This window comes from Pieris napi, chromosome Z, assembly GCF_905475465.1.
Source record: "Pieris napi chromosome Z, ilPieNapi1.2, whole genome shotgun sequence".
Taxonomy (NCBI): Eukaryota; Metazoa; Arthropoda; class Insecta; order Lepidoptera; family Pieridae; genus Pieris; species Pieris napi.
The window spans coordinates 781,142-799,559 of record NC_062259.1 but is presented as its reverse complement, the minus strand read 5'-3'; the positions used below and the strand labels follow the sequence as shown (position 1 = coordinate 799,559).

The 18,418-nt window shown below is 35.1% G+C and overlaps 3 protein-coding genes across 3 annotated transcripts in view; 2 read left to right on the top strand and 1 right to left on the bottom strand.

The window, feature by feature from the left end:
* Nucleotides 1–164: 164 nt before the first annotated feature.
* LOC125062489 overlaps nucleotides 165–18,418 on the top strand; it is a 41,145-nt gene continuing 22,891 nt past the window's right edge. Inside the window, exons 1-2 of the mRNA XM_047668471.1 lie at nucleotides 165–205; nucleotides 847–872. The gene's annotated coding sequence lies outside the window, so the exon portion shown is untranslated. The remainder of the gene's footprint in view (nucleotides 206–846; nucleotides 873–18,418) is intronic.
* Nucleotides 10,952–13,310, top strand: LOC125062491. Its single transcript, XM_047668472.1, has 2 exons — nucleotides 10,952–11,579; nucleotides 12,332–13,310. The coding sequence occupies exons 1-2, from the start codon at nucleotides 11,151–11,153 to the stop codon at nucleotides 13,148–13,150; spliced, it is 1,248 nt and encodes a 415-aa protein (XP_047524428.1). The 5' UTR covers nucleotides 10,952–11,150; the 3' UTR covers nucleotides 13,151–13,310.
* Nucleotides 11,579–13,769, bottom strand: LOC125062492 (myosin tail region-interacting protein MTI1-like). Its single transcript, XM_047668473.1, has 3 exons — nucleotides 13,397–13,769; nucleotides 13,166–13,269; nucleotides 11,579–12,293 (listed from the first exon to the last, which is right to left on the bottom strand). The coding sequence occupies exons 1-3, from the start codon at nucleotides 13,626–13,628 to the stop codon at nucleotides 11,670–11,672; spliced, it is 960 nt and encodes a 319-aa protein (XP_047524429.1). The 5' UTR covers nucleotides 13,629–13,769; the 3' UTR covers nucleotides 11,579–11,669.

Here is an 18,418-nt window from a genome sequence, read left to right as displayed (position 1 = left end):
CGCAATATTTGATGTTGCTCCAGTCCATGCTATTTCCGAGCACGTGTGTATGTAAACTATATTATATCAGTTTTCATAGTTATCAGTCCAAGTCGTGGTTATATAAGACAAGAACACTTTTTACGTAGATGTTCTTATATTAAAAAAATACATTTCAGGAGTTCCTGGGATGATCCCTTTGGATTTTCGGGCGTTTTAGGATCAGGTATGTTACAAAGAGTATTGTTGGCCTAGTGGCTTCGGCGTGCGACTCTTGAGGTCCTATCGATCCACGGCTGTGCACCATTGGACTTCTATGTGTGTACTTAACATTCCCTCGAACTGTGAAGGAAAACATCGTGAGAAAACCGGCTTGCCTTACACCCAATACGACGGGGTGTGTCAGGCACAGGAGGCTGATCACCTACCTGCCTATTAGATTGATGATTATGAAATAGATACAGAAATCTGAGGCCCAGACCTAAAAAGGTTGTAGCGCTACTGATTTTTTAATGTCACAAATGGGCTCGGAAGAACCTCTTAGTGAAGGAATTATTTAGTAAAATTTAAACAAGAAATACAACAATCTTCACATCTTCTTGTCTCTGCCAGCCTAGTAGAACTATCAACTATACATATTCCAAGATTATTTCTATCCTGTAATCCAGACATAAATGTGTCAGGATTGTGATGGCTTACCGGTTACATGAAAATTGGTAAAGATGAAGATTTTTACATTATAAATCAGACATGATTATAGTCGATTACTAAAGTTAAGCGACACATGCTGTGGTTACCATTATGATGGGTTACCGGTCTCATTGATTTTGTAAATCAGTTAGGGAAGTAATTTTAATTTTTTTACAGATCTTGCTGGGACCAGAGAGGAAACGGTGAGTTTTTTTTTTGCACATTGACTACTATTCTCTAGGAATTTATCTGGAACTTCATTGTGTAGGAGATTTTGGCCGATAAATAAACTTAAATCTTCGCCACAATCTGTACTCTTTATGAAAACTGTACCAAAATCCGTTCGATTGTATCACGTTTATGTAGCGGGTCTTAAAGTAGGTGAGCAATTTAAGTAAAATCATTATTTAAATTTGATACAGTATTCCCTTGGCGTAGCGAACAGATGTGGGGTCTCTCTGCATCTTCTACCGCATTTATTTAATTATTTACACTTTGTTACATTTAAAGAAAAACAACATAAAAATTATAAGAAATGCAACGGTATCCTTATCGCTAACAAGCAATCTCCCTATTAAGGAAAAAGTAAACAAATATCATGGGTATATTTCAAAAAGCAGAGCAGTGTTGGCTTAGTGGCTTCAGCGTGCGACTCTCATCTCCGAGGTTCAAACCCCGGCTGTGCACCAATGGACTCTCTATGTGCACATTTAACATTTGCTCGTACGAATGAAAACATCGTGAGGAAACCGTGTGTCAGGCAGAGGAGGCTGACCACCTACTTGCTTATTAGATATAAAAATGATCATGAAACAGATTCAGAAATCTGAGGCCCAGGCCTAAAGAGGTAGCGCCACTGATTTATTTTATTTTTTGAAGTCAAAAAGTCAAAATCATTTATTCATATAGGTAACACGGTGTACAGTGTACACATCTTATGAACGTCAATTCTCTACATATATAAAATTCTCGTGACACAATGTTCATACCCATACTCCTCCGAAACGGCTCGACCGATTTTTATGAAATTTTTATGCATATTCAGTAAGTCTGAGAATCGGCTACTATTTAAAAAAAACAAACAAACCCCTAAGTGATAAGACGTATCCACGCCAAAAAAAAATGATTTTGTTATATGGATTACTTTTTTTATTTTTTTATTATATGCCATTTAAAAATACATACAACCCTAAATTTACACCCTTCTACAATCAACCCCTATTTTTTATAGTTATTTTTATCGATCTAAAAATGTTCCTAGAAATAATATACATGGCAAAACGACGTTTGTCGGGTCAGCTATTATATATGAAATGCTTCTAATTTTACATTTACTGCCAGTTCTCAAATCAAGGGCGAGAAGTGCATAACCAAATCTTTTAAAAATATATGAGAATTACCAACCTTAATCTAAAAATATACAAAAAAATAAACTAAAAATTTAAAAGTAATGTAATCGATTCATGAAGTACCAAACTTCAGGAGTTGTTCCCTATAAGTACCTGCAGCTGAGTTCTTCATGAGACATCGAGGCGATGGTCTGGTAAACTGAATGTACTTTTTCTATCAAACATTACATAGCCCGGCAACATATTGCGGGCCTTCTACCAGTATGTGTCCTTGGACAGGAAGTACCTGCGTTTCACAATCGCACGTGGAGGCATACGAAAATCCACCCGTATCACCAAGACGTTCACAACAATCGTCCGCGGCAATTGAGCGATCCAAAGTGGGTTAATTATATTAAATATGGACTTTTTATTCGGAGCTTGTACCTAAGCTCTTCTCTAACTTTCAAGCAAAGCTGATGGCAATCCTGGATACCATCCATTGATACCATGGCGAACACCGTTCCATATAAATTTCCCGAGCAGCTTGATCCCTTGGCGTGAGTCTCTCTGCATCTTCTACCGCATCAGCAATATGGCATATTAAATTCCACTCGTATCAGCTCGACGTCCACAACTGAGCGTCTTTTAAAACAGTTTTTGGAAACCACCATGGTGAACCAGCCTATCGAAGTATTCCCGAACCATTTGGTCCTTCAAGAGTGTACCAATTCTTAATATGCGAGCCTTCATTGAGAGTGTCCACGGTCGGTGCATCATGTGAGCCTCCTGCCCCTTTGTTGTTACGTTGGACGAGTTTGGACAATACTAATCCAGGCTCAAAGTTAGTCGGCAAAAAATATTGTTTCCAAGGTATAAAAGCAGACACCCGAAGGACATATTGTGCATTATGTTTGTCTGTCGGGCTTTGATTTACTACACAGGGAGGTATTTTTATCAATCACAACTGTCCAGTACTATTGGTTTTCTAAACATTTTTATAGATAGAAATCCTAATTCATTTAAACCAACCAGCTTGTGACCGATATTGGTACCGCTTCATCAGGAATCATTCTAGATATTGGTGAAAACTGGAATAAATTATGTGCAGAGTAGTTTTTGAGTTGTGAGTGACTATAAATTCTCTCATTTAGGCAGTGTTCGTAAGAAACTGCAAATCCGACTACCACGACAGTCTTTTCATTCTGGTTTATACAGCCTATAACACAAATAACGTCGCTGTCTATTGGTAAAAGAATTTTCAAGTAGATCCAGAAATGACCCCTTACGAGTTCACAAACTTTTACCTAGACTAGAACTCACCTACCCCAAACAAGAATCTTATGATTTTTTCACGATTCGAGTTTCAATAGTAACAGCTAAATCCCTTTAAGGAGAGGGATACCGCACAATAACCGGATGTACCGTTTGCAAAAAAAGTTTCTTTGTTCAAAACAATACTTTTTGACTTTTTATTTCTGTGAAACACAACACAATATTTGCTCTTGTTGTAACCCTCTTTCAGCTCACTGCACTTATTTTTATCCCGGCAACTACCCGCACAGCCCTATCTGTGGTCTTCAGATCTTCCCTCCATCATCTGACTAGTCTGCCTCATTTCGTGGCTATTCGGTAGTGATTATTGACTCATGACTTGCTCTTGTCATGTTGTCGTCGCCATTTTGACGTGATTTTTGATGTAAATGTAACAATAATAATAAAAACAGTTCAGTTATTTATAATTGGTGTCGAACTTTTGGTCTAAATACTCATTAAAGAACGAAAGGCAAAACGACGCACCTCGCACCTATATTTTAATAAATGTCTTAACAAAATGTATATAAAACAAAATTCACCACCAAGAGGTTGGTACATTTATAAAAAAAAAATCAACTGCTTTAGCAGGAATATATTTTTTTTGCTAACCCTACATGATAAGCGCATCGGTATTGTTTGCGTCGGTCTGCGAAATGAATTGGACTGCATAAAAATATAATTTTACATACGAGTATATATGTTAAAGAAAACAAGACATAAAAGATTTAATATTCATCTATTCCTTGAAACAATATTTAAACATACCTTAAAAACCTTACATTTAAAGGCCGGCAACGCACTTGCCCTCTAGCAATGTACGTGTCTATCACTTAACATCAGATGAGCCTTATCTTAGGCCTAAGGTAGGTAAGGGCCTCCTCCAAACGGCTCCATCTCTCTCTATCTCTAGAGTTATCTGCTAATCTTCTCCACCAACTTTCTCGCTTGTCAGCCCAAGTCCAAGAGATAACTTCTCTTTCTTTTTCCCTGTTGAGCCTTGTCACTTGTTATCTTGTTCATGCGTACCCAACCAAACGAATAATATTCTTTTACATTCTGTCCAAAATGCACTAAAATAAGAGAATGTAACTAAAGGAGACTGAAGCTAGAAAGAGAAACACACTGTCTAGCCGTTTTCTCAAATAGATAAGGATTTTAAATAAACACATGCAGTATCTATTTCGTGATTTTCTTTATAGGCATGTGATTAGTCGTTGACTGTACTGTTAGAACATATTAACGGTAATTTTGATGAATGTCTAGAAAGTAATAATTTATTACCATTCTTTTCGCGGATATATTGACGTTGGTGAAACAGAGGTATATTATTACCACTCTTTATTTGTTTTTAAACTTTCGCATTAACTTTTATGATTCTTATTTAACCCAAACTAAAACTATCTTTATGGTTGTTTCAGGAAAGTTAAATTAGGTAAATGAGTATTACCAACATTGTGCACAAAATAATTTCCGTAGAATAAAGACGCTGTGTTTTTTTATAGTAAAATTATTGCAAAGATTCTAAAAATAAATACAGTTATACATTACCCAAAGTCAAAAATGAGAAAATATTAAAACAGTTGAAATTGTGCTTTACGGTTTTACTTCCCGGGGAAAAAAATATTTATATATTTTAGATATCAGAGCGGACTTAAACGTTAATATAACGTTTTTGCTGACGGTACACGACAATAGGCGAGCATCGGCTTTGTTTACCCCGGTCTGTAGCTTGAATTATTATAAAACTTATATTTTTCATTCAAAATTGTATGGAGTATTGAAGTTTTGTTAAACAGCCTTTTTAGGTCTGGACCCCACATTTCTGTATCATTTTTCTAATGGTCAAGTCAAGTCAAATAATTAATTCCAATCAGACCATCTAAAATGGCACTTTTGAACGTCAAATAAAATATAAAGATGACTCTAGTTGCTGCTTACAAAAGGTAGCTTCGTGTGGAGAAGAATGGGCAAGAAAATCCACACTTACTCTTTTAAAATAGGTTTTACAATATTTTGTATGCATTAGTTTAATAATTATATGTGAAGACAATGTACTCCTTAAATAAAACTACTATGCTAAAAAACATTACCTACCTATTGTGCCTAACAAAGTATTACAAATTAAGCAATGCAGCGGATAAGTCAATTATTGTATTGTTAGTATACATGTTCCTCACATCGAACCGTAGAATATTATACATTAAAGAGTAATAAAAAAAATATGATAAATAATAGGTTTTTATATATTATGACCTTTCTTTATATAACGTTATTAGACCCATGTAGGCACAGCTGCTATGGGCTCGAAACAATGTGAGCGCTGCCCTGCGATTCTGAAACTAACAATAAAGTACAAGCTCCCACCTTTTCAGAATGCCAAATCATAAAATGACTGCTTCACGACTGATTTGAGAGCGACCGCCGATGCGAAAACCGCTGTGTGAGTTCGTGAAGTGAGTTACAAAATCGCAGGGCTGGACCTAAATTGTAGACCCACTGTTTATTATAAAAATTAAAATTTAGTCCATAAAGTAATGATATTGTTGTGGGAAAGTTTTATGTCTTAAGTATATTAATATTAATATATATTCTATACCTTACCGTACACAGAAAGATTTATAAACTTACTACTACTACTCAATGTCCTATGGCCCATGGATGGGGCAGTTTTTTTAATAGAGCTTGACATTTCGTTCCGGTAAGCCTGAAAGTCTCGATGTTTCGATGTTTAATTAAAAACACTAGTTCACTTACTACTACTTAAAGTCCTATGGCCCATGGATGAGGCAAGGGGCGTCCACAGTGAAGTTATATCAGTCTTGAACTTCACATTTCCCCTCGCTCCAGAAAGCTGGATAGAGCAAGGTATCCTCTTTCCAAAAATATAGCTTTAGCTAAGTGTTTCAAAACAATTCTGGATTGGGCAGAAGACGTCGACGGTGAGCCTCCAGCTCACTTCAGCTATATCAGCTATTCCCAAAGTGTTTTAAAGTGTCTGGATTATCTGGATATCAATTTCGTTTTACACTGAGTCAATCGTAAATTTTGTCACTTTATAACCCACAGGAGAAAACTAATTTGGAGTCCAACCCTTAGATGTTCCACAAATCAATGTTTATAAAATATTGTTCCCAGAGACAGAACCTAAAAGCCATATTTATAACATCGAAAAACAATGATACACTTGCGTGACTGACGGTTTATACAATTGTCGACTTTATTTCAAGGGAATAGGGTTGGAAGTAAAATGGGGTTGGATTTCGTGCACACTTGTGAGGGATTTTCGACCTTGGTTTCAAGTAGTAGAATCGGTTATTGCATGTATAGTGTAACCCTTGTAATAAATATTAATAAGTCGGTAAGGTGTAAAGGGTGTGGCACTTTTTCTTCGTAACCGCGTTGCTGGGTTTACCAGTGGCTTAATGTACCCTGAGGATGTCCGTTTGATTCTGTGCAAAGGAAGGAAAATTTGGCTGGCTAAATCTATTAAAAAATATTTTAAAGCTTACAATTTCTGACACTACACATACACATGCTTTTTGCATTGTCTGTGCGACTTCGATTTGACCATAGACTTTTCATGACCACAGACAATACACACCGCCCATGCTAGAAGGCTCGTTGAAGGGGGGAATACTCCAAAGGGAAGTATTTAGGTTTTCACGAAGGCTTTTAAGTGATGTCAGAGCAGTGTTACCCAGTAGCTTCAGCGTGCGACTATCATCCCTGAAGTCGTAGGTTCGATCCGTGACTGTACACTATGAACTTTATTTCTATGTGCGCATTTAAAATTTGCTCGAATGAAAACATTGTATAGAAACCAACTTGCCTTAGACCCAAAAAGTCGACGTCTTGTGTCAGGCACGGGAGGCTGATTACCTAATTGCCTTTAAGACGATGATAGGCTCGCTGTAAAAGAACTTTTAAGAATTTCTACGGTTTTCATATTTTTGTGTAAAAGTTTAATAGAACGCGTTCTGAAACACCCTGTGGTGTTCTAAATCATTTTGTGTCGTCTTAAGGTGAGGTCTGTACAATGATTTAATGCGCAACTCTTTATTAGGGCTCCGCTGTGGGCGTATATAAGCCCCAAAAGACGTTCTTCTCGTCCATAGGTAAGTCATAGTCTTAGGGTCCTTCAAGTAAAGAGCGTACCAATTCTTAAAAGACCGGCCGGCAACTTAACATCAGGTGAGCCTCCTACCCGTTTGCTCGCTGTTCAAAAAAAAGGTAAGGTAGTGGTGTGATACTCTTATCACTGAGGTCGTAGACTGTGCACCAATGTTAAGGACGCAAAGGAAAATGTAATACCGGCTTTAGACCCACGTTTCAGGTGCGGAAGCCTGGTCAGTCCATTCATACGTAAACCAGTCGCGCTACAACCTTTTTAGGTCTGGGCATCAGACTTCTGTATCTTATTCATGCTCATTTGTCAATCTAATAGGCAAGTAACAGCCTCCTGTGCCTGACACACACCGTGGAATGTGTCGTAAGGCAAGCCCTTGCAAGGTTTCCTTGTGATGTTTTCCTTCATACGAGGGAATGTTAAATGCGCCCATCGAACCTACGACCTCAAGGATAAGAGTCACACGCTGAAAAAAATATTGTGAGTGGAAAAAATAACAGAAATTTATTAAATTTCCTACGGAATTTGATGCAGTAAATTTGTATCGGCCATTTCTTGGTCGCGTATCGTAACTTTTTCTATAAAAACTAGCAATTTATAGTACTTAAGCGTTTAGGGATTTGAGTGACAAATATAGGGGTTTGCGGCTTTAATGAATAAACGATATTTTAACCGAGTTTTTCTGTATGTTCAAATGTATATGTTTGATTAGTGAATAAGACAGTATCTCGTCACAGTCGTAGAATAGTGACGGATAGCTGACAAATAGTAAAGGGCAGCCATTTTAAAATAATATAATCATGTTAGTTTTAGGTCATAACTTTTTAATTCATATTCTGTAATTATGAAAATTGGCATACAAGCAAACAATAGGGTTTCTTCTAAAAATATTATAATTAAATTACACAGTTTTCTAGAAAAATCAATAAGCGTCTAACAAATCCGTCACTTTATCGATTAATTTGAAATTTAAAACACATGGAATTTTTTTTAATGTAGCCGTAATATTTAGTCAATTTAGTATATGATACAAAGTGGATTTTGTTTTTTTTTAAATCCGTCATTGTTCTACGATCATGACGATCTGTTAAAGTTATTTAATTATACCACATACATATTATATCTAATATGATATATATGATACTACATGATATACTCATATATGTTAACAGCTATAATTTTTAAAATACCTAGTCTGGCCATAAATAGTGAAACAAAGAAAACGATATTTTTTATGACAAATAACATTTATTACTTTTACAGTGTATCAGCTTAGTACATAAATATAAAACAGTTTAAAATATGAAAAGCTTATTCGAAGTGTTCTCCATTGGCTGCAATACAGACCTTTAAACGTGGAGGCCAGCCCTGCGATTCTGTAACTCACACAGCGGTTTTCGCATCGGCGGTCGCTCTCAAATCAGTCGTGAAGCAGTCATTTTATGATTTGGCATTCTGAAAAGGTGGAAGCTTGTAGTTTATTGTTTATCAAAAGAAACAAATTTTTTCTGTGACCTCCCTTTGCGTGCCACTTCAGTAGTTGTTTCTATATTACCACTCTATTCTTTTTTAAATTATGAGTTAATAAATGACCCGTACGTCTCTTATTAGAAGTTCTAAGTCATCTTTTAAAATACGCGACGTGGTTCGACACAAATATTTTGCTTTCGAAATGACTTCGAATTATTTCCCTTACTGCTTTGACCACCTTTTTCGTACGAACACTACGTGAACGGATCTTTTTCTGGCGTAAACAGAGGAGGTCCCATTGTACTTATTATAATATCCCAGTACACAAATATTTTACTAATACCAAGCGTATAGAGAGTTTAAAAATTGCATTTGTCTCCATACATCCTTTAAGTAATGCATTCACAGCGATTCGGTTCTCTTTATCACTCCACTCCATTTTAATATCGCATTGTATTGGCGCCAAAATGAGAAAACCGATTGGACAATCATACAAAATGACAGATTCCAAAATCAAATGTAATATTTGGTTAATTTTCAATTGTAGTATTTATGGCCTGACTAAGTATATGATTTTGGTTAACTAAATTAATTAAAAATTAAAAAAAGAATAAAAATTCTAGTATGTTCCTTATTGTTAATTAAAAAGAAAATTACCAGCAAAGCAGCGGATTAGTTATGAGATAGGCACTTAACAAAGCTTTCATTAGAACTGATCAACCCACGCTTTTTTTTTGCTTTTGCAAAAAATTATTAGTCTTTTTACTTATTTTATCGTAAAATGTCTGTTTACCAAAATTGTCATATATTTTAGAGAAGCTTCATAGAGCTAGATATACTGTTAATATACTATTATGTATGATGTGATAAACGTCAATAAATGAATTTTAAAAAGATTGTTGTATATTTAAGTTTGATATATTTTCCTTACACAACATTTCTGAAAAAACGCTTAAATTTTTGACAGCCAATATGTTATTAATTACTGACATTATAATATATCTTAATATAAATATTAACTTGTTGAGACCTTAAAAGGTTTTCTAAGGGAAGAGTTTACCGTATCGACGCGATGAATATTAAAAGTTTAACAGTTAAGAAACACATGACCATTTTCTATTTGGATTTGTTATTCAAATACAACAAATGAAAAACCCTGAAAATCCGTCCAGTTTGTGTTCGAATTTTGTTTTATATATTAGGTCCTAATACTAATCCGGTCAAATTAGACTAAAAAATAGGGGTAAGGTTACAATAATTCGCACTTGGCTGAATATTGGTAGGATTGCTCAATACACTATTATAAAGGAAATGTGAAAAGTCCTCATCGATCCGGCACGTGCAAAAAAATTTACTCCGGGACAAAGATCACAAAAATGGGTTTTTCGCGATTTTCAGCAAAATGGTAAGTTTTATCATAAAATTAGATAAGACAAAAATTGTAGATCAGATAATTATCAATAAAAAATATCTACATACTTTTTTTCCTAAGAGCCACAGTTTTTGAGATATCACGATTCAAAAAGTTAAAAGAGTTGTAATCGTCATAATATGTACACCACGTATATATACATCACTGAAGCCGTAATACAAGCAAAAATATCGTTCTATCGGTCAGTGTGACTTACACATATAAAATATGAAAATTTCGGGTAAAACAAAAACCCAGTCCTTTATTTTCTACGCCAGTGTAACCTTCAGCAACATCGCTCTGGAGTGAAAACACGTGTTTATTGTAACCTATTTTTTCTAACCTATTTCGTGCTGTTGGAAAAGACTGGGGTTGGAAGTTGGTCGACAATTCATTAGAGCCAGTTCAGACTTTACTTCCACCTGCACCAGAAAAACTACTAAACACCATTTTTTGCAACTGTAAAAAGGGATGTAGTGCTAATTGTGGTTCCAAAAAAAGTTGGACTGTTTTGTTCTGTAGCATGTACTAACTGTCAAGTCCGGTCATGCTCCAATGTTGAATTGCCAACAATTGAAGATTCATTTGATGTTGACGAAGAGACATGCGATGTGTCATTAGCCGCGTACTGACTGAGCGAGCAGCCTCGCGAAGCAGCCTCGGACGTTTGCTTCGCAACGTTTGCCGCGCGAGGCAGCCTCGGTCTGTAAGTTTTCTAATCCGAGGCTGCCTCGCGCGGCAAGTCCGAGCCATCGTGAGCATCGACGCTCAGTTTAACTTGAAGTCGAATAGAGACCGCGCGTGCCCGTATAGTTTGCCCGAGACCACCATGAGGCCGCACATTCGGAAAGCTGTCGCTACCACTGCCTTTTTAATAATTCTAAGGCTTGCAAAAAAAAGAAAACAGAAAACTAAACGTTTTTGGATTAAACTCTTATACAAAAATAGATTACAGGCTGGGAACAGATTATTTGAAGAGTTGTGCTTCGATGACGAAGAAAAAAATTTCACTCGAATGAGTAAAATCGAATTTGACAATGTGTATTCTCTCATACACGCCAAAATAAGCAAGAAGGACACAAATTTTCGAGAAGCAATATCCGCTAGGGAAAGATTATTAGTGACGTTGAGATTTTTGGCCACAGGAGATTCTTATACCAGTCTACAGTATCTATTTCGTATATCAAAACAAAGGATATCGGTTATAGTTCCTGAAGTCTGTGATGCTATAATTGAGGTGTTAAAGGATTATGTTAAGGTAAAATAAAATTACATATTTTTATTATTTTTTTATTAATCTGATTAGAAAATTGGACAAATAATATAAGAAAATTAAACAAACAAATATTTAATGATGAGGAGCTGGAGAAGGAGGAGGGGGAGGCATCGAAATTGGTGAGATAGGAGGCATTGGTGAGGCAGCAGGCATCGGTGAAGTAGAAGGCATCGATGAGGCAGGAGGCATCGGTGAAGTAGGAGGCATCGGTGAAGTAGGAGGCATCGGTGAGGTAGAAGGCATTGGTGAGGCAGCAGGCATCGAATATGTAGATGGCGTCGATGAGGAAGAGGGATGAGACATATATCTTAAATTATCGTGTTCACCATATGATTGAGTATAATAACTATAACCACTGTATGCTCCCATGTCTGCATCAAAGATAATTTTATTTATTGCATTTTTTACGTATGCTAATGTAATTTTATCATACTTTCTCAACTCATTTCCTATATATTGGCCATACACATTATAGGGATCATTTTTTTCTGATATATTATCGCTTGCACACTGTTGTAAGAGTGTTAATGCTTCAGATATGGCGTTATCAGTAAGATCATCACTTTCGTTCATTTTGGATCTCTTTTTAGGTCTAGTTGACTTTTGTTTAGGTCCTTCCGTTGTCGTCGAGTTTGAAGTTTCATTTTTTTCTTCGTTATAACCGTCATCATTTCGAGTATTATCCAGACTTGCATTCTGTAAAGATAGAAATTATTACTTAATTTTATTTACAGATACCATCATCCGAAGAAGAGTGGCTTACCATAGCGAAAGAGTTTGAGAGCAAATGGAATTTCCCACATGTCATAGGAGCAATGGATGGGAAGCATGTTATATTACAGTCGCCGATAAATAGTGGCAATGATTATGACTGTTACAAAATGTTTCCAAGTATAGTGCTGTTTGCTTTAGTTGACGCTAACTATAAATTTCTGTACGTAGACGTTGGCAGCAAAGGACGTATATCAGATGGCGGTGTGTTTAAAAATACCAATTTATATAAAAAGGTCGAAAAGAAGGAATTGAACATTCCTTCACCAGAAATATTACAAATACCGTATAAAATTGCAGTGCCCTATTTTATTCTAGGCGATAAAGCTTTTGCTCTCAATGATTACACATTGAAACCTTATGAAGGTACTCCAGAAAGAGGTTCAATGGAAAGGATTTTCAATTACAGGCTGTCCAGAGCAAGAAGAGTTGTGGAGAATGCCTTTGGCATTTTAAGCTCCGTTTTTAGAGTACTGAGGAAGCCGCTACTATTAGAACCAGAAAAAGCTACGAAAGTCGTATTGACTACCATATGCTTATATAACTACTTGCGTAGAGATTTAGCTTCCTCACAAAGGTTCACTCCCCCAGGATCATTCGATGCCGAAGTTGAAGGGACAGTAATACCCGGCCGATGGCGACAGGATACAGAAATGTCATCAATGCTATCTATTCAAGCCATACCACGGCGAGGATCAACAAATATAAAAGAAATACGTTCACATTTAGGGAGACATTTCATAACAAACGGAGCAATTTCTTGGCAGAATAATTATCAGTAAATAATAGGTACTCACTTCTTCACCTAAAGTATCTTGTGTATTTCCTGGGTGATTTCTATCTCCTAGAAAACTGAAGGCTTCATAGGCATACCAATTCGAAACATATATTTCACCACGACCTGCAGTATAAAATAAAAAAAAATAATATTAGAAATAATATTAGAAATAATATAAAAACCGATGTAACTTTGAATATAATAAAATGAATGTTGTTAACCCTAATCATAAACATTAAATAATAAATACCTGATCCTGTGATTCGGCTTTTTTTTTCTCTCGACTTTTCCCTCCTGTAAGACCCTAGTAAAGAGTCCATTTTTTTCTTTAATTCAGCTATTGGAAGGTTCATTTCCTGGCTTATTTTTCTCCATGCATCTTCCCTTAGTCCTCTATTTGTGTAATCAGGACATTGCGCATCCCAAAGTCGTCTATATTCACCATATAGTCGTATTAATTTAAGACACTGTTCTTTATCCATGACGCACAACTAACACGCAACGAATAAGCGAGGCAAAACACTACCGTCTTGAGTGAGCGCGGCAAACGTACTGAGGCGCCTTTGAACATCGACAAAAACCGACAACGTTCGGCTCGGGCCGCGGCACGCTCGGGCGAGGCAGCGCGTGCGTTTGCCTCGGGCGAGGCACGTCTTGACCGACCGAGGATTTGCCTCGCGAGGCAGCCTCGCGAGGCTGCTCGCTCAGTCAGTACGCGGCTATTATTGGGACAATTTATTAACACCCAGAATGAAGAAGATAAAGAAGAAGAAGAAGAAGGAGAAGTAAGAGAAGAAGAACAAGAACAAGAGAAAGCAGAAGTTAATGATGATTTAGATTCAGACGGATAAATTTTCTTATTTTTTGTAATTTACACCCCTTTCATCATTTTCAACCCTTGTCAATATCTACAGTTATTCAATAGTTTCAAATTAAACAGAATCATAAAAGATCAGTGGAATAGGCCTACCGGGGAAACCACATAAAAAAAAGCGCTAAGTACACTACCTCAAAGGTGGCGTGGAAACGTGTGCATATTATGACGATTACAACTCTTTCAACTTTTTGAATCCTTATATCTCAAAAACGGTGGCTCTTAGGAAAAAAGTATTTGGACATTTTTTATAGATAATTATCTGATCTACAATTTTTGTCTATCTAATTTTATGATAAAACTTACCATTTTGCTGAAAATCGCGAAAAACCCATTTTTGTGATCTTTGACCCGGAGTAAATTTTTTTGCACGTGCCGGATCGATGAGGACTTTTCACATTTCCTTTATAATAGTGTATTGAGTAATCCTACCAATATTCAGCCAAGTGCGAATTACTGTAACCTTGGATGTCTAAATTGACCGGACTATACACGAATTACATATTTTATTGATTCCCGTTCGAATGTTTTTTTAATAAATGGATGATGGCAAAAGTGCATACAAACTTCATTCTATTTTAAAAAAATGGTGAAAATTGGATCACCAAATCAAAAGACAGACAGATGTGGAGCAAAATGGAGCAGACCTTTATCAGTAGAAAGGTTATGATTTATGATTTATAAAAATGATTTTGATTATTTTTTAATTTATTTATCATTTATAATTTTTATACATTAAAATTATTAATTATGGTTGGAATTTAAATTTAAGGATTATAAATACATAGTAATATTGTATTTTTTTAATGCATGCACATATTAGATATATAATAATTAATCATATGATATACTTGTTTAATATATTATTCTATATGGAAATAAACAGGCTATAATAATAACAATCGAGGTACCGCTGTTCAGAAAAGTATCCACCTCTGACCAGAGATGTCGCTACATGTAATGTGAAACGCGATGGCAAGTGAATTTCGCTAAACGATATAAGAAAACTGTCATTAAATTGATTCATATTATTGTCATACAGAACTACAACTTAAATTTTTGGAACTGATATATTCGCATTGCGATTTAATCAGTTATAATGATTAGTGATTACTATCACTTTATAAAACCGACTAAAGTTTGGTGGCGATTGTTGAAGGGATGTTTAAATAAATGTCTAAATGAAACAGTTTATTTGAAGCCAGCCGCTAGGCCAAGGTGTCAACTGTCTTAATTCATAAAAAAGTGTACGCACACACTTAGTACACATGGCAGAAGTGAAACTTCTTTGGCAAACTAATTTTTAAGTCTTGTTCATATTTATACTAATCTAAAACACTACATTTCCGAGACTTAGAGGGAGGGAAAAAGGAAGATATGTTAGGAATTTAATTGTCATTAAAATATTAAGTGTTGAAAATTAAAACAAATAATAAATTTAACATTCTACAACACATTTAAATGTACAATTCGACATTTGAGATTTTAAAAAATAATTTTGCATAAAATATAAAATACTGATATTTCATAAATTCTCTTTACGAAATTGTAATATTAAAAATAGAATTTCTATAAGGTAATTCGCCCTTCTCACTCTCTCTCAATCGCTGTCTCCCTTTTCTTCGACAAAAACGCTGCACATCTTCGTGACGCTAATATTATTATTATTGCGTTTCATCCGTAAAAAAATTACCCTCAGGCGCCTAAAAAAGTTTCACTTCAAAAACGACTTTTTGTTCCACCTATACAAAACGCCAATTTCATATTTTAAGGACCTAATTAATATTCGTGGGCTGAGCAATTTTAAAGAAATTGATAAGTGCCTATCTTTAGTATATAGTAGTTTAGTATAAATAGTATATTAAAATTTGATATATATATATATAATAATTATAATAATATAAAAGATTGCTCTTGTCTTATCTTATACCTGAATTCGTAGATTCGATCCCCGACTGTACACCAATGGACTTTTTTTCTATGTGCGCATTTAACATTTGCTCGAACGGTGAAGGAAAATATCGTGAGGAAACCGACATGTCTTAGACCCAAAAAGTCGACGGCGTGTGTCAGGCACTGGAGGCTGATCACCTACTTGCCTATTAGATTTAAATATGATCATGAAACAGCCTAAGAAATCTGAGGCAAGGACCTAATGAGGTTGTAGCGCCACTGATTTATTTTATTTATAACAACTTTGTTTCATATGCATATATGTATGAACATTTCATTTGATAGTATTCCACCCTTTGCATGTATCATTGCATCAGAATCGTTATCAATCAAAAAAGTACAAAAACAAACAATGCCAACGGCGGAGTAAGATTAAAAAGGGCGGACACAGTCTGTGGCGGTTGTTGTGTATTTATATAAATTTTACATTGAATACTAACGGTATTTTAAAAGTATTTAGAGTTGTCTATGGTCTGATGTCAGTTCAGGCTTCTGGAGAGAAATGGATGAAGCTAAGAACAGATCCAAATGGAAAGTTCAGGTGGAAAAATTCAACTCAAACTCAAAATAACTTTATTCATAACAAAGTACAGTTATCAACGACAGAAAGGATGTGAAATTGATTCTTAATTTACATTTACTACCAGTTCGCAAGTCAAGGGTTCTATGCAAGAAGAACTGGCAAGAAACTCTCGGCTATTCTTTTTAATCGCCAAGTTTTGAGTCATACTGTTTGAACTGGAGCAAATCACAAGGATTAGGATAATTTAAATAATCGTCAAATTTATAAAAAGCTTTATTGATTAAGTTACGTTTAATGAGAATTTATTTTGGGATAGTTCTCTAATTTCGCTTCGGTGTTATAAAAACGAATACAATTTCCATATAAGGAGTGGTTTATCTTCTGAAGCGTGCTTGATCGTAAGCTTAGATTTGTTTTAAAACTCCATACTCCAACCATTATGCATTACTAAACTTATAATAATAATTTATTTATTGCAAGAATATGGTACAAAAATGTGTAAGGTGGTACAATCGAAAGTTCGCATATTCTGCCACATACAATGGCGTTGTGTTATTATTAGTTATTTGTATCGTACATTTCATATATTGAATAGTATATAATACGCATATAATCATTTATTGAATAGTACATATTTTCCAAAAGTAATACACCAAGACTCTAGTCGGAAGTAGGTTTTAATTCTTTTGGTAATTTATTGTAAACCTTAATTGCCATACAAAAGGTGTTTTTCCTAAACAGTTCTAGATTGATTATTGGCACAGCCAATTTACACCAAAATTTTTAATCCGCCTGCTTCAGGTACCAAAATTTATATTGGGACTAGCAGATCCGGCAAACGTCGTTTTGCCATGTATATCATTTATAATAAAAAAATAGGGGTTGATCGTAGGGGGGGAAAATTAGGGGTTGTATGTATTTTTTAATTCTGTAACATAAAAAAATAAAAAATAAAATTTTATCTATAAATAAAAAAATAAAAATTAGGGGTGGACTACCCTTAACATCTGGCGGGCTGATTTGTGAATCTAAACCATTCCCAGATCCCCTTGAACACACACAAAAAATTTCATCAAAATCGGTCCAGTCGTTTAGGAGGAGTTCAGTCACATACACACGCACACAAGAAATATATATATTAAGATTTCCTTTCCATAAAAAGCTACATAGCTTTTTATGTTGTGAAACTAACATTAGTTTCACAACAATCTTACGAAACTTGATTAATTTGTTAAATTTCTACTATTGCGAAATAAAATGTGATAAATCGTTAAATGTATTAGTAACACTTAGTGGTCCACCTGTTCGTCCCATAAATACACGAGATTCTTTAGATTTATTTGTTTGTACTGTACGTATTTGTTTCTACAGTTATATTGTCCATTGAGAGTCAGCCTTGCAAAGTAGACAGACCGCAGACAAAGACGAAATAATAAAAAAATGCCCATTCAAGATTTCATTTTGTAAAGGACAATCCGTTGTAAGAGCCCTGATAGTCTGGGAGGTTTTATCACGATTTTTATATTTCTAACAGTAGATTAATAGAAAAATGAAAAAGTTTTTATTTTTAAGTTAAAATTGGCGAGTTAAGTTTGGTTGTGAGATGTTTAAATAAATGAAATACACTGTTTGAAGCTGTCAATTTTGGCTTTAATCGTTTAAAACAAGAGCTTATACACAAACTTAGACTAACTTATTTATGGGTTCTGAAATCTAAGTGATACTTCTGTTACCTATAAAGAATAAAGAAGTGGACCTATTGTATCAAGAAAACGAGAATGTTGTATTACAATTTATAAGTGTGCGAAAAACTAATGGGCTCATTTTGGCTTCAAGTGTGCGATGATTGCTTATATTTGCATTTCTAATTATTAACTAAAATATATATGAACTTGATTTGGTTACATAACTGGCGTTAGGGT

Excerpts from the sequence above, each read along its gene's own strand:
- LOC125062491 (XM_047668472.1), top strand. The coding sequence starts at position 11,151 with ATGAGGCCGCACATTCGGAAAGCTGTCGCTACCACTGCCTTTTTAATA. Across the intron at positions 11,580-12,331 it reads TGTTAAAGGATTATGTTAAG|ATACCATCATCCGAAGAAGA; the intron begins GTAAAATAAAAT and ends TTTTATTTACAG.
- LOC125062492 (XM_047668473.1), bottom strand. The coding sequence starts at position 13,628 with ATGGATAAAGAACAGTGTCTTAAATTAATACGACTATATGGTGAATAT. Across the intron at positions 13,270-13,396 it reads AAGCCGAATCACAGGATCAG|GTCGTGGTGAAATATATGTT; the intron begins GTATTTATTATT and ends TTTATACTGCAG. Across the intron at positions 12,294-13,165 it reads AAGATACTTTAGGTGAAGAA|AATGCAAGTCTGGATAATAC; the intron begins GTGAGTACCTAT and ends CTATCTTTACAG.